Source organism: Lontra canadensis, unplaced genomic scaffold (assembly GCF_010015895.1).
Source record: "Lontra canadensis isolate GAN:19392208 unplaced genomic scaffold, GSC_riverotter_1.0 scaffold209, whole genome shotgun sequence".
Lineage (NCBI taxonomy): Eukaryota > Metazoa > Chordata > Mammalia > Carnivora > Mustelidae > Lontra > Lontra canadensis.
In genome coordinates, this window is record NW_022631203.1 from 848940 (window position 1) to 865604 (window position 16665).

General features: G+C 33.7%; 1 protein-coding gene across 1 annotated transcript in view; it reads right to left on the reverse strand.

The window, feature by feature from the left end:
* The window catches only part of LOC116861903, a 204307-nt gene that overhangs the window by 103211 nt on the left and 84431 nt on the right, over positions 1 to 16665 (reverse strand). The window contains exons 4-5 of the mRNA XM_032848784.1: positions 8612 to 8811; positions 5991 to 6078 (exon numbers count right to left, since the gene is read on the reverse strand). Coding sequence (XP_032704675.1) covers positions 5991 to 6078; positions 8612 to 8811 — 288 coding nt within the window. The remainder of the gene's footprint in view (positions 1 to 5990; positions 6079 to 8611; positions 8812 to 16665) is intronic.

The window sequence follows — 16665 nt, forward strand, 5'->3', positions numbered from 1 at the left end:
GCATTTACTATAGCACCAAGAACCATAGGGTACCTTGGAATAAAGCTAACCAAAGAGGTAAAGGATCTGTACTCGTGGAACTACAAACCACTCATGAAAGAAATCAAAGAAGACACAAAAAGATAGAAAAGCATTCCATGCTCATGGATTGGAAGAATAAACATTGTTGAAATGTCTATACTGCCCACAGCAATCTATACTTCCAGAGCCATCCGTATCAAAATTCCTCTGGCATTTTTCAAAGTGCTGGAACAAACAATCCTAAAATTTGTATGGAACCAGAAAGGACCCTGAATTGCTAAGGAAATGTTGAAAAAGAAGAAGAAAGCTGGGGGTATTACGTTGCCGGATTTCAAGCTTTACTACAAAGTGGTGATCACCACACAGCATGGTACTGGCACAAAATCAGACATATAGACCAGTGGAACAGAGTAGAACGTCCAGATATGGATCTGCAACTCTATGGTCAAATAATCTTCAACAAAGCAGGAAAAAATATCCAGTGGAAAAAAAGACAGTCTCTTCAATAAATGGTGCTGGAAAAATTGAGCAGCTATGTATTGAAGAGTGAAACTCGACCATTCTCTTACACCATACACAAAGACAAACTCAAAATGGATGAAAGACCTCACTGTGAAGCAGGAATCTATCAAAATCCTGGAGGAGAATGGAGGCAGTAACCTCTTTGACATCTGCCACTGCAACTTCTTTCAAGACACGTCTCCAAAAGCAAGGGAAACAAAAGCAAAAATGAACTTTTGGGACTTCATGAAGATAAAAAAAACCTTTTGCACAGCAAAGGAAACAGTCAACAAAACAAAGAGGCAATCTACAAGATGGGAGAAGATATTTGCAAATGACACTACAGACAAAGGACTGATAGCCAAGATCTATAAGAACTCCTCAAACCCAACACTCAAAAATCAGCTAATCACATCAGAAAATGGGCAGAAGACACGTACAGACATTTCTCCAAAGAAGACATAAAATGGCTAACAGACACATGAAAAAATATTCATCATCATTAGCCACCACGGAGATTCAAATAAAAACCACATTGAGATACCACCTTACACCAGTTAGAATGGCCAAAATTAACAAGACAAGAAACAACAAGTGCTGGATAGGATGTGGAGAAAGGGGACCCTTTTACACTGTTGGTGGGAATGCAAGTTGGTGCAGCCACTTTGGAAATCAGTTTGGTGATTCCTTATGAAGTTAAAAATAGAGCTTCCCTATGACCCTGCAATTGCACTACTGGGTATTTACCCCAAAGATACAGATGTTTGAAAAGAAGGGCCATATGTACCCCAGTGTTCATAGCAGCAATGGGCACAACTGCCAAACTGTGGAAAGAGCTGAGATGTCCTTCAGCAGACGAATGTATAAAGACATGGTCCATTTATACAATGGAATATTACACCTCCATCAGAAAGGATGAATACCCAACTTTTGTATGAACCTGGACAGGACTCGAGGAAATTATGCTGAGTGAAGTAAATAAAGCAGAGAAAGTCATTTATCATATGGTTTCACTTACTTGTGCAACATAAGGAATAACAAGGAGGACGTTAGGAGAAGGAAAGGAAGAGTGAATTGGGGGAAATTGGATGGAGAGATGAACCACGAGAGACTGTAGACTCTGAGAAACAAACGGAGGGTTTTAGAAGGGGGGGGGCTGGGGGATTGGGTGAGCCTGGTGGTGGGTATTAAGGAGGTCATGTATTGAATGGAGCACTGGGTGTGGTGTATAAACAATGTATCTTGGAACACTGAGAAAAGAAAATTAAATTAAAAAAACTTGTTAACATAATAGTTGGAAAGTGCATTCTCTCTTTTTTTTTTTTTTCCTTTTTGCTATCTGGCAGTCTGTGTAGCATTAGTGCTATTTCCCTCTTAACTGTGTTGAAGAATTCACAGATGAAGTTATCTAGACAAGAGTATTCTTTGTGGGAAGGATTATAATTATGTATACACTTTATTTAATACAAAGCTTCCCGGGGCGCCTGGGTGGCTCAGTGGGTTAAGCCTCTGCCTTCAGCTCAGGTCATGGTCTCAGAGTCCTGGGATCGAGCCCCACATCGGGCTCTCTGCTCAGCAGGGAGACTGCTTCCCTTCCTCTCTCTCTCTGCCTGCCTCTCTGCCTACTTGTGATCTCTGTCTGTCAAATAAATAAATAAAATCTTTAAAAAAGAAAAAAAATACAATGCTTCCCAAACATTAATGTGTATGTGAATTACATGGGGATCATGTTAGAATTCAGATCCTGTTTCAGTAGGCTTGTGTGAGACCTGAGATTGCCTTTCTAAGCAGATTCCAAGATGTCAATGTTGCAGATGCAGGATCGTCACTTAGTTAGTAATATTTTATTGTATATGACAATTCAAATTTTTTTTTCTTTTTTTGTGTCAACTTCCCTTCTATGTATTTCTAGGAATGTTTCAATTTCATGTACTTTGTTAGTTCTTTGGCATGAAAGCTATAAAAAGAGTATTAGAACTACTTTATGTACATTGGATCTCTAGTGGTATCCTCCTTTTCATTTCTGATACTGTATTTGTGGGTTTAAAAAAAACTGGTCAAAGTCAATAATTTTTGCTTTGAAATAATATAATTTAGGGTTTTTATTATATCTATCGTTTGCTTCCTATTTCATTAACTTCTGCATTTATTTTCTTTTTTCCTTTTTTAATTTAAATTCAATCAGCCAAGGTATTTCAACTAAACATCATTAGTTTTTGGTATAATGTTCAATGACTCATTATTTCAGTATAACACCCAGTGCTCATCATATCACATGCCCTATTTAATGCCCAAACCCAGCTGCCCCATGCCCCACCCACCTCCCTTCCTGCAACCCTCAGTTTGTTTCTGAGTTAAGAGTCTCATATGGTTTGTCTCCCTCCCTGATTTCTTCCCATTCAGTTTTTCCTCCCTACCCTATTGTCATCTGTTCTATTCCTTATGTTCCACATATGAATGAAACCATATGATAACTGTGCAGTTATTTTATTCTTTTCTTTTGTTATTTTTAAATTTTTTAGAGGAAGGGGAGGGGCAGAGATAAAGAGAGAGGGAGAGAGAGAAAATCTCAAGGAGGCTCCATACCCAGCATGGAGCATGATAAAGGGCTCAATTTCAAAACGCTGAGATCATGACCTAAGTCAAAAATCAAGAGCTGGATGCTTAACCAACTGAGCTACCTGAGTGCCCCTATATTTATTTTGTATTTAATTTGCTGTTCTTTTAGTAGATTCTTCAAATTAACGCTTACATCATTGATTTTCAACCTTTCTTCTTCTCTATTAAATCTATCAGAAGCTATGAAACCTTACCTAAATACAAGTTGAACTGCATGTCACAAGTTTTCTAAACCTGTTTTCATTATTAGTTCAAAATATTTTCAAATTCTTATTGTGATTTTTTTATATCTTCTCCCCAGCTTTACTAAAGTAAAAGTGGCAACTAAATCTGTAATATATAAAGCAGACACCTAATTATTTGATATATGTATACTTTTTTTATTATGTTATGTTAGTCACCATACAGTATGTCATTCGTTTTTGATGTAGTGTTCCAAGAATCACAGTTTGCATATAACACCCAGTGCTCCATGCAATATGTGCCCTCCTTAATACCCATCAGAGGGTAACCCATTCCCCCACCTCCCCTCTCCTCTAAAACCCTCAGCTTGTTTCCTGGACTTCGTATTCTCTTATGGCATTGCTAAAGGATTCAGTTAATCAGTTTAATTAATGTGTCTATCACTTCACATAGCTACCTTTCTTTTTATGAGAAAAATTAAGATTACTCTCAGGAAATTTTATTTATAAAATATAGTATTAGGTTACAATGTTTCTTGCCTGAAAATCCAATATATATATGTATATTTATATTATATACATACATCTATATTATAGACATACATACATATATTACACATACATATTTATATGTAAGGCTAGGCCAGGTGTTGTTGTTTTTTTTAATTGGTTTTTATGCCATATTTTTACATCCCTTTGCTTTCAATATTTCTATAATGCCTTAATCTCTTTAATACTTAAAACTGGAGAATTTATTTTGTTTTGTTCATATTTTCTAATTTTTCTCTGTGGGATGTTCAGTCTACTAGAATCTGGAGAGACTGCTAAAAACAGCAGTCTAATTTTGATGCTTTCCATAAGACATATTTTCCATAATAATTTCTGCCATAGTAAAACAAGAAATAATAGGGATTTGAGAAGAGGCCCTTTGAATCAAAAGCCCCATCTGTAGATTAATGCAGAAAATAGTTGGACCTCAGTGACCTCTATTCTTCTTAGTATTCAGCTAGTCAACATATTTGAAATGATTTGAAGTTTAAAAGAGTTATTTCATCTAGCACTTAGAACAGTGCCTGACAAGTAGTAATTGCTATATAAGTATTTGTTATTATTATTGAATATTCTAGTCTATAACCTAATTTTTGATAAAATATATACAATTCACATGGACAAAATACCTGTGACAATGAATCCTGTTTCAGGATTTCTTGGTGCATTGAATCAATATGAAATATTTATTACTCACTATGTACATAAAAGATGTTTTGACAAAAAGTTATGTTGAACAATTTAAAATCATGTAGGATAACCCCTGACTCCAAAAGACTTAAAATGTACTTGTTAAGGAAACACACACACACACACACACACACACACAATTACACATTACTTGTTTAAATATCTTACTTTGAGAGAAAGAATTCTGTCTTATTTATTCGTGTCTCCTCTATGAAGCTTAGTACACATATCTGTATGTAGCCAACTCTCAAATGATTATGGAGTTAAAGTAAGCTTACAAAGTATCATATACTAAATTCTAGAAAATTATAGCTACAAAAAGCATCACCTTGTTTGAGTGATGAATGGGTAAGTTAGTGAATAGAAGTATAAACGAATGAACTAATTTTTTTAAAGAAGTGTATGGATAAAGAAGGTATATGTATACACACACACATAATGGAATATTATTATTCAGCCATTAAAAATAGTGAAATTTTGCCATTTACAATGACATGGATGGAGCTAGAGAGTATTACATGAAGCAAAATAAGTCAGTCGGAGAAAGACAAATACCATATGATTTCTCTCATATGTAGAATATAAGAGACAAAACAAAAGAGCAAAGAGGAAACTGAAAGAGAGAGAAAGGCAAACCAAGAAATGAACTCTTAACTATAGAGAACATACTGGTTACCAGAGGGAAGGAGTGTGGGGGGGAGAGGTAAAATAGATGATGGAGATTAAGTAGTGCATTTGCTGTGAAGAGCACCAGGTTTTGTATGGAAATGTTGAATCACTACATTGTATACCTGAAACTAATATTACACTGTACATTAACTAACGGGAACTTAAATAAAAACTTTTTAAAAAGAAAAAAAAAACTGCAACCAAGAAAAAAAAATAAAATTATCAACTCACAAAAATTAAAGAAATGTATTACGTAGATAAAGGGAGAAGTAAGTATGGTAGTAAATTCTAGGTAGAGAGTACAGTATGATTAAAAAAAAGAGGTGGAATCGCACATGAAACATTTAAAGATGAACGAGTAAAACTTCTTAGGGGTAATATAGGGGTCACACAGAACAGAAGGATAATAGATGATTACGGGCTAAGGAGGGTTGTGAATGATAACAATTTTAGACTATTTAGTGGGTAATAGTAAGAATTTGAAGTTTTCTCTTCAGCTTAATAGTTATTTTAGAATAATGCAACAATAGTGGTAAATTCTAATAGAGTAGAAAAGAGATTTGAGTCAACAAATCAATTGCATAGCTATACAAATATTCTATCTGTGTATAATAAAATATGGACCTGAATTTCAGTGTTGGCATTGGAAATGGTAAGGAGACTGATTATATAGGTGTTACTGAAAATAAATTTACAGGGTTTGATAAATAAATACATATGAGAATGTATGGAGAACATCACAACAAAATCATGTCTTACCTGTTCAGAGAAATGTTTCAGTAATGTGATAAATTTAATGAGGTGGCTTTTCAAACTGGAAAATTCTGCCATACCATCAAATGGAGGCCTGCCAGGGAAGGATTAACAAAAGGGCCAATCAATTCCATTTTCATTGAATGTCACATTTTTATACTTTAGGAAACTGGAAATTATAATCTATAATATACAGAGCTTTAGATCATTCTGAAAATCTGCCAAGGGTAAGCTAAATTCTAGACATCATGAAGTTAAACAAAAATAACGGAAAACTTACATGGAAGTTGATCAGTGTAATACATCTATGATCTCAGTAAACTGGTAGGATTGTAGGTCCACAGTTTACAATCCCTGTTTTCAAGTTACTATAAAAAGGTGGAAGACAGACTAGGTAATTTCAATTTTTTAATTTCTTTTTCCTTGGCTAACTTACTGTAGAAATGATTACATGAAAAGAACGAAAAAGGAAGAGAAATGTATTAAATATTAATTATGTAATCTACAACTAGAGTACCCATTCCTTGAAAAATAAAGATTGGTGGTATCTGGTAATTAATTTTATTTGCCACAAATTTAAAAAGGTTTATTTTACTTGGGACTCTACTGTCAGTTGATGAGTTTGGGCTTTATTATTTTTATGTAATATGATTTCAGGCTTCTGTGGTTTGGATACCTATAATCACAAGTAATAATTTGAATGAGGTGATAATACAGAGTACTGTTGTAAAATAATCACCCACTTCATCTATTTTATTACATTTGAAAAATGGGGAACAATTTTCAGAATGTCATTTGTAAAACAAATTAACAAGTATTACTGTGCTCAAAACACATTTATTCTCATATGAAAAATGAAGTTTTAGTTTTAAATTAGCAATAAAAATTTATAAGACCCCCCCCTTCCTAAGAGATTACAATCTCTGATGCTTACACAAAAGTGCGATTTTCTGGAAGTCTATTTCTAAAGCATATATGAACAAAGTTACTTAGGCATTTTTTCTGTTCTCATCCATTTCTAGACTTTAAAAAAATAGCCTGCTTCCCCCCCACACCTGCCTCCCTGCCTACTTGTGATCTCTCTCTCTGTGTCAAATAAATAAATAAAATTTTAAAAATCCAAGCAGTTAGAAAAGAAGGTGCTAAGATGAACCATAAATGTGCCATTTTCAAAAGCTGTTATATGATGTCATTTTGTATAGATTTTATCATTTCTGAAAGAGAAGTCTAACTGCTTACTACAAAATATTAAGAACTACTTACCATAAAATATCGCAAGAACAATATAAATACTTTTAATCTTATCTGGTTCCACTGATCAGAACAAAGAAGCCCTCAAATTGGTGATATAATGAAAATTTGCTAAAGCATGCTTATTAATACTGTAACCATGATGTGAATTTTGTAATGAGACTGCTTTAATAAACAAGAAAATCCAATACTGTGAATGATCAATTATCAGTGAAGCAGATTATATACATTTTGGGGGTCTTCTGTTGCCATCACTCAGTCCTGTGGCTATCTTTGTTGTATGCCCATTATTGCTTTCCCTATTTTCCTTAACATGAATTAATTCCAAGAATCTTGATTATTTTCTTTGTTTCAGCTTGTTGCCAGAGAGATAACTGTAAGGAGCTTAGAAGAGAGGGAGTAGCAGGGCTGATGAATTTCCTATACTTTATCTAACATGCAAACTGAAATTTCTTTGAAAAAGCAGGTAAGTCACTTCATCCTTTCTTCATGTGAACAAAATGAGTTTATAAATCAAGCATCAATAGAAATGTAAAGAGATGATAAAAATTCAGTAAGAGAACAGTTATCAGAGAAGAGAAGAGTATTATGACTTCTCTCTCTTACACTTCTCTCACTGGTCATAAAAGGAGGCCTCCCTCTCACAATTTAATTTCTCTATCTTAGGGATATAACACTTTCTGATAGCAAAAGCAAAAGCCTAGGACTAAATACCTATATAATATTTCATTTGTGTGTAAAATATAGAGTTGACTGTAGTCTTGATCAAAATAGCAACTAGGAAATTTAAATTTTTTCAAGAAACTAAAATATTATTATGTCCCTTACAGGTTATTATCAAAAGAAGATTAGAAATCGTTAGCCTTTGATTTCTAAAGACTCCTCTTAGTAACACAGAATTTTAAAAGTATTACGGATTATGAAAAATTCCTAATATAATTAATACATAAAGAAAAAAATCACTATTTTGTTGCTATAAATAGTCCAGATGTGGTATTTTAGAACTGTGGTGTAACTTTTGTATATTCCTAAAGGACTGTAAAAAAAAAAAAAAAAAAAAACAAGTGTTTCTAATGCAGCAGCAGAGTTTGGTCTATAAAGGAAGCCCAAAGTGAGTCCTTCGTAAAACAAATACTAATTCTGTAAAATGATTTACTTCTGTAAAAAGTCAGATGATCACATATTGGCTCATTTAAAGGGAGTTAGATAAATGTTTTTCACCCTAGGGAGATATTCAGAACATCAATAAAAATTTGTAATTGCATTTGAAAGATACTGTGGAAATAAAATCCAATCCATACATAAGTTTTCTCTGAAGAGGAAGAAAGGGGAAGAAATGCAACTAAAGGTTTTACAGATAACATATTTGGTATTACCTTTCCAGAATGTTTAGTATCATCTTGACCATATTAATCAGTTCAAGAACAGTTGTAAGAATGTTACGAGGTGGTTGTTCATTAGTGCCATGTAGAGAACGGGCCCTTCTTCTTTCCGATATCATGACAAGAACACGATCAATAGCATGCTCAACATGTTCACTTTGTTTTCTGAATCTGGTAGGCATCTTTTTGTCATTCTGAAATTAAAGTGGGAATTTGGGGAAAGAAATGAGGCAGCACTTATCTAACATGCTATAAATATGGAGTAGGTTCAATAGCAATACCATTTAGCCAAAGTAACATAAGAGGGATATAAAATTACCATCAAACACTTTCCATTCTTTACATATTGCTTTTGGTAATCTAATGCCATTCATGGTAGTAATTACATAAAGGACATGAAAGGAATACGGTTCAGCCATATGAATACTGAGGTATGTACTTTTATAATGTGACAATAACTACATGCCAACAATTAGCACATGTTAACTCTTGTACTGCCCAATTAGTATACCTATCTCATTTACTTATTAGAGTATAATCTACTGAGGGAAGACTCCATATTATTTTGTATTCTGGACAGGATTGGATATAGAATGAAGAAACAGGAAAGGAGATCCTTACTTTTCATTTATTTCAGAGCCTTGAAAACTATGTATAGTCCATTCTAAGAGCTGATAATTTAAATATACAGGAACCGTAAGAATATTAATCGGGCACTGGTATTTCAATGTACCACTTCAAGTGACTTCAAGACACTTGTTTCATATTCATATTTTCTTTGCATGAACATGTATACACACACTCCCACTCTTTATGCTTTTGTCCAGGGCCTCATCAAATGGCTATCAGAAATAACCACAGGGTTGTGATAATGGCCTCATGCAACCTCCTTTTTGGAAGAAGTTACTCTACCTTCCTGGTTTAATGGTCAGTGAATAATCTGTGATTTACTAAGTAGTGAAGAAATCTACTAAAAAAAGACCTGCCCTTTTTAGTTTATGAAGTCCTGAGGTGCAAGGAATTTTATTTAATTATGTAAGAAATGTGTTTATGATTATTTTTATCCTACATCCAATAAGATATGTGAAAAGATCATATTAAAAGGACTTCTATGAAACCAGAGAACCAAGTATACATCTCTCCAATAATTACTTCTTCCTGATGTAAAATCTATTATGTGATATGTTCAAATGTTTACACTTAGTGTTTCTCTTTAAAAATCATAAATCAAGGGGTACCTGGGTGGCTCAGTGGGTTAAAGCCTCTGCCTTCGGCTCAGGTCATGATCCCAGGGTCCTGGGATCGAGCCCCTCATCGGGCTCTCTGCTCAGCAGGAAGCCTGCTTCCCTTCCTCTCTCTCTGCCTGCCTCTCTGCCTACTTGTGATCTGTCTGTCAAATAAATAAATAAAATCTTTAAAAAAGAAATAAAAATAAAAATAAATAAAAATCATGAATCAACATAAAAATAGGCCCTCTCAGATTTCTGACGAATACCTTTGTTTTGGTAGCACCCACTTCCTGCAAATAAACTTGCTAAATACAGTTGCTGATTGAAGAAGTAAGATTTATATTTGGACACTTTTCCTTCTTTCAAAGGGTTTTAGAATATGAAAAATAAAGTAATGGAAAATGATGGATTCTACTTTTCTTATTTACAGATGTCATAATGAAGTTATCACTGCCAGCATTTAAGATATAAACATCATTAGTATGGTTTTACTTCCATCTTCTGCTTTGCGTTTTCCAGCTTTTACTGATAATTATCTGAGATTTTAGATACAAATTATTATCATTAATATTAAAATAAATTAATGCTATGGGATATATACTTTATCTTTCCAGAGTTTTTTAAAATTCTATAGTAAGTGTGTAACTATATTAACAAAGATTATTTTGACAAACTGTGCTTTAATACTTTCATTGCTCGTTGCTGAGCAACATACTACCACATATCTGTAGTTGGGAGTATTTAATTTTATTCATCCTTTGGTCACCTGAAGTGTATTTCCCAGTAATTTTAAGGAATTAATGGGTAATATATTCCCTGACTTTGTAGTCTTAAGGATATTTTTCAGTTCCCAACTCGCATAAACAGTTTCTCAAGGTCACACAGATAATTATTAGCAGATCTTATCCTGGAAACAGAAGCCTTCTGATACTGCTCTTTCTACTACATTATTAAATGTATTTACCTCTAGAGGGCTAAGGAAATATGGGAAATTTTTGTGTGTGCCATGCTATTGTCAGTGTGGTGAAATGGAAAGACAATTAGGTTCTCTGTGAGATCTGAATTTGTACAAATCATTAAATGTCTCAGAGCCATGTTTGTTTATTTCTCTCTAAAAATGTAGATACTAACACCTGTTTTATCCATGCATAGGATTGTTAAAGATATCAAATATATAAATAAAAGTAATTATTATTTCTATATAATTATTATATACCAAAAAAGTCCCTATTTTAAAATAATTCTTAACAACCAGACCCTATGTGGTGGGCAATCTCTTCATAATCCTAAAGAAATTTCAAGGAAATTAAAGTTTAGACCATCTGATATTCTAAGTAAGTTTGAATTGACTTTCCTAATGTATTTTTGAAAATTCTATTAATATTAAATAATTGATAAATACTATTCTTGTTTTGTTTGATACTTCACCAGACCTTCTTTAAAGAGTGAAAATCAGGTATGTGTCTTCTCTTCTTTATTTTTTGTTTTAAAATCATCTTGCTGAAAGCAAACTCAAAACAATTAGGTCAAGTAACTTACACTTTGGTAATCTTTAGAAATGAGAAATGAAAACCCAGGAGTGCCATAATAGTGATTATTTTAGCATGAATAACTAACAGCAAATAATGTCATTTAAAATGTAAAAAATTCTATCTTGTTGAAATTTTTAAAAGCCATTTATTAGCGTAGTAATGGAAAATTTTCATTATTACATATATCAATGAAGTCACAAACGTGTCCAACAAAAAGTGTTTCTCAAGTGTTAGCTTACAGTCAAAATTGAATTTCTTTAAAAAAATTTAAGTATTCTTTACTCCAATTGGGGCTTGAACTCATCACCCCAATATCAAGAGTCACATTCTCCACTAGTGGAGCCAGCCAGTCACCCCCTGAATTTCTTCTGAAGCCATGAAGGTCATAGTGCCCCAAAAGATATTTATTTACATCAACCCCTTTGTGATCCTATAAGCATGCTGACAGCTAAAATGAACCCTTCATATTTCCATTAAGGCTTGAGTTACAGACTTTGTAGATTCCATTATGACTCATGAAATTAAATAAATCCATTTTTGTCCACTTGACAGTTATTTTTGTTAGTATATAATCTTCACTAGTTTTACAGGGCTTTCAAGAACGAAGAACAGTGGGGCACCTGGGTAGCTTAGTCGGCTAGGTGTCTGCCATTGGCTCAGGTCATGATCACAGGGTCCTGGGACTGAGCCTCACATCAGGCTCCCTGCTCAGTGAGGAGTCTGCTTTCCCCTCCCTCTCCCTCTCCCCCCCCACTTGTGCTGTCTCTCAAATCAATCAATCAATAAATAATAAAAAAATAACTGATGACAGTAACAATAGTAGAAAGAAATAGCACGTGTACATCTTTTACTTTTCAGAAACACACTTTATCCCATCAAAGCTGTCAAAGGAGTCTATTCTCTATGTACCACCAGCTTCCTCCAATATTCTCGATATTTCTAGTGGATTGATTATGTGTGCTGCGTGTTCTAACATTATTCTGCCCAATATATATGTTGCAGGAATAACAGCTGAATAAATTTACTGTAGCACACACAGTCAGAATTTAAGGATGGAACAGACCAATTTAACCATCTGTATGTTATGTGTATATAAGTGATAGCTACAATATGGAAATTTTCTCAAGTGTTTATGTAAAAGGCATTGGGAATTTGTGTGATTCAAAATTAGCTAAATATTATACCAAATTATTGTCTTCATTTAGATACCATAGTCTTGTAGAAGGGTAGAGGAACCATTTCAAATTCCATAATATGGACATGGCTTATTGCCAGAGTAAGGCTGCAATATAAAATTATTTGTATCTTGCATCATAAGTAAGATATACAGATCTTCATATTTGGCCTTATATATATAAAACAGAAAAAATACTTGTTTATACTTTCTGCTTAATTTTTCTGTTATCCATTGAGTGGAAGCATCCACCTACATTGTCATTTGCCTAAAATCAGCCAAGAATGCACAAAGACTAAAGTCAGAACATGGAGAAATATTTTGTTTCTAAGACCCGTAGATAAACGTATAATTTGGAAGTCTCCTACTGTGGTGCAAATGGAATTATATAGGACAATCATTTCCCAAAGAACACAAAGTCTTAATCTATATGATGTTAATAAATGGCAGATTCTGATTAAAAATTTCTACATTGCTTAGCGATTATCTGACACAAGCTCCTGATGTTTTTTTTTTTTTTTAAAAAGAACACATCCACAACAGTTGTACTTTCCAAAAGCAATACATTTCTGGCTTTCATTACAGAGTTATAAGCAGTATAAAAGAGTTCCTAGGCACTCAGATACTCTTCTCCAGCACTGGACTTATAGTCAGAGATCCTTACAATTTATTAACCATACAATTGATCCACTCAATATTTAATTATCTTATTTATAAAACAGAATTCTTCATGAAAACTCTAGGTTGTGATCTAAGATTGAAGGTCAGAAATGCTTAGTTATACTTAAGGATATGATGGATTAATGATGTGAAATAACTCTTTAAACTCTTAAATAAATTTATAGATGTAATTCATTCTTTTCATGACTACTGTCACTAATTATTATGACATTAATAATAAGATATCACAAAAAAGTAACCTAAAAGTTTTATGATTAAACAGTGTTAAAACAAAAGTATTTATAAAAAGAGAGAGAGGCAAACCAAGAAACAGACTTTTAACTATAGAGAACAAACTAATGGTTACTGGAAGGGAGGTGGGTGGGAAGAAGGGTTAAGTAGGTGATGGGAATTAAGAAATGGAGTTGTCATCATGAGAACCTGGTGTTGTATGTAAGTTCTGAATCACTAAATTGTACACTTGAAACTAATATTAGACTGTATGTCAACTACAGGAATTTAAATAAAAACTTGGAAAGAAAAAAATTTTTTTAATATTATTACATGATATTTATTTTCTTCCTTTCCAGCACAGTTACTTGTAAGATCTAAACTAGTCATATAAGCATTGTCATTTACTTCTAAAAATGTCTATCCTTTACCATTTATTTCTTCACTTTGTTTTTTTTCATACTTTGCTTTTATGACAAAAAACTGTTATAATTCTGTTTCTGTTTTAAAATTTCTTTCATCTCTCAGTAGTAAAAAGCCCATTTCATTAGTTTTTCTTCTCAGACATGATAACATACCCATTCCTTTTAATACATCTTCCTAATTCCTTTATTCCAGTGGGAATAAAGAACCAGTGCCTAAATATGTTTTTGTGCACACATTTTAAAATCAAATTCTTCCTTCCATGAACCTCTCTGGTGTATTATACCTCTAACTCATAAAATATCACATTTCATTTAACCACTCATATTTTACATTTTTTGAGGGGGAGTGGAAGGGGCAGAAGGAGAGAGAGACTCCTAAGCAGGCTCCACACCCAGAGCAGAGCCCAACACAGGGCTTGATCTCACAACCATGAGATCATGACCTGAGCCAAAATCAAGAGTAGGATGTTTAATTGATTGAGCCACACAGGTGCCCCTCTTATTTTATATTTTATAGCAAACTATATGTTTTTAAATATTTTATCCAATATTGCAACCTTTTACAAGGCTTTAGGTAGTTGTCTACAAGTCTTTATATTTCTGGAATGTATAAACTCAATAAGGTCAGGAACAATGAATTATTGTCTCATCATATCCCCAGCATCCAGAAGAATGCCTCACATGTGGAAGACTTCAAGGTATTCATTTATTGAGTGAATGAAGGCTAACATAAATATAAAGGATCACGAGACTCATTATCTAGTCCTATCATTTCCACTACCTATCTCTGTATTTTTTCTATTTTAATTCCAGTATAGTTAACATACACTGTTTTATTAGTTTCAGGTATACAGTATTATTATTTACAATAGCCAAATTATGGAAGCAGCCCAAGTGTCTGTCCATCAATAGAAGAATGTATAAAGAATAAGTGGTATATATTAACTCTGTAATTTTGAGCAAATGGTTTAACCACTGCATCTCAATCTCCTAATCTGTCAAACAGAAATAACAAACTCTGGGGGCGCCTGGGTGGCTCAGTGGGTTGAAGCCTCTGCCTACGGCTCAGGTCATGATCCCAGGGTCCTGGGATCGAGCCCCACATCGGGCTCTCTGCTCAGCAAGGAGTCTGCTTCCCTTCCTCTCTCTCTGCCTGCCTCTCTGCCTACTTGCGATCTCTGTCTGTCAAATAAATAAATTAATTTAAAAAAAAAGGAAATAAACTCTGCTGTACTGCATAAAATTACTGAGCTGGAAAGGAATAATGGAAAACAGAAACAATATTTGAAAACTATTTTACAATACATAATTTTTAATAATGATGTGCATACATATCCATTGTTACACATAATATCTTCCTTATCCCATATTTGCTGTGACATTCAAAAGTAGACACTAGGTAAGAAAAGATAATTGTTTTCCGATAAATGTTTACTCAACCAAAAAAAAAAAAGATTTTGAAAATTGCTTCCCCATACTCTCTTCAGAAGCCCATAGTGACATGCCATTGAAATGTTCAATTTATATTTAACAAAGGTCATTTTAAATTCTGATTCTGGGGGCACCTAAGTGGTTCATTTGGTTATGTGTCTGCCTTCAGCTTAGGTCATGATCTCAGGGTTCTGCGATCAGGTCCGCATTGCATCTGGCTTCCTGCTCAGCGGGGAGTCTGCTCATCTCTCTCCCTCTGACCCTCCCCTTGCTGTGCTTGCTCTCTCGAATAAATAAAATCTTTTAAAAATAGATAAATAAATACATTCTGATTTTGTATTTTGAATAATTACCAGTGAACTATACTCCAACATATTATAGTTATACATTTTCTTAACATTTAATGAATATTCTCATTATTTTATATCAAAGTCTCTAATGAAAACATTTAAAAAACAGTGAGCACAGAGAATAATCTTTGTATTTTCTCCTCTTGACTGAGAAGCCATTTTCTGGGTGTGTTATCTTTATTCCAGTTGGGCATCCACTTCAGATTTTTTGAAAGACACGTGAACTAAAGGACAATATTGCCTAAATATAAGGCATACCTCATTATATTGTGCTTTTCTTTACTGCATTTTTAGATATTGCATTTTTTATATAAATTAAAGATTTGTGGCAGTCCTTTATCAAGCAAATCTATTGGCACCATTTTTTCAACAGTGTTTGGTTACTTTCAGTCTCTGTGTTTCATTTTGGTTATTCTTGCAATATTTCACACTTTTTCATTGTTATTATATTTCTTATGGTGACCTGTCATCAGTGACATTCAATGGTACTATTCTAAATGTTTCAGGGAGTCATGAACCACACCCATACAGGATAGCAAACTTAATTGATAAATGTGTATATTCTGACTGCTCCATCAACCAGCCATTTCCCCATCCCTCTTCCTCACTTCCAGCCTCCCTATTCCTTGAGACACAACAATACTGATGTAAGGCCAATTAATAACCCTACAATGGCCTCTAAGTATTCAAGTAAAAAGAAGAGTTGCATGTCTCTACTTTAAAGCTAGAAATAACTAAGCTTGGTGAGGAAGGCATGCCAAACCTGGAATAGTTTGATAGACAGACCTTTTGCATCAAACAGCCAAGTTGTGAATGCAAAGGAAGAGTTCTTAAAGGAAATTAAAAGTGCTATATAACATAAAAAATGATTATAAAACATAAAAATGATAATAACAGCCTTATTGCAAATATGGAGAAAGTTTTAGTAGTCCGGATAGAAGATCAAACTGATCACAAATTTCATTAAGCCAAAACCTAATCCAGAGCAAGGCCCAAATTATTCAACTCTATGAAGG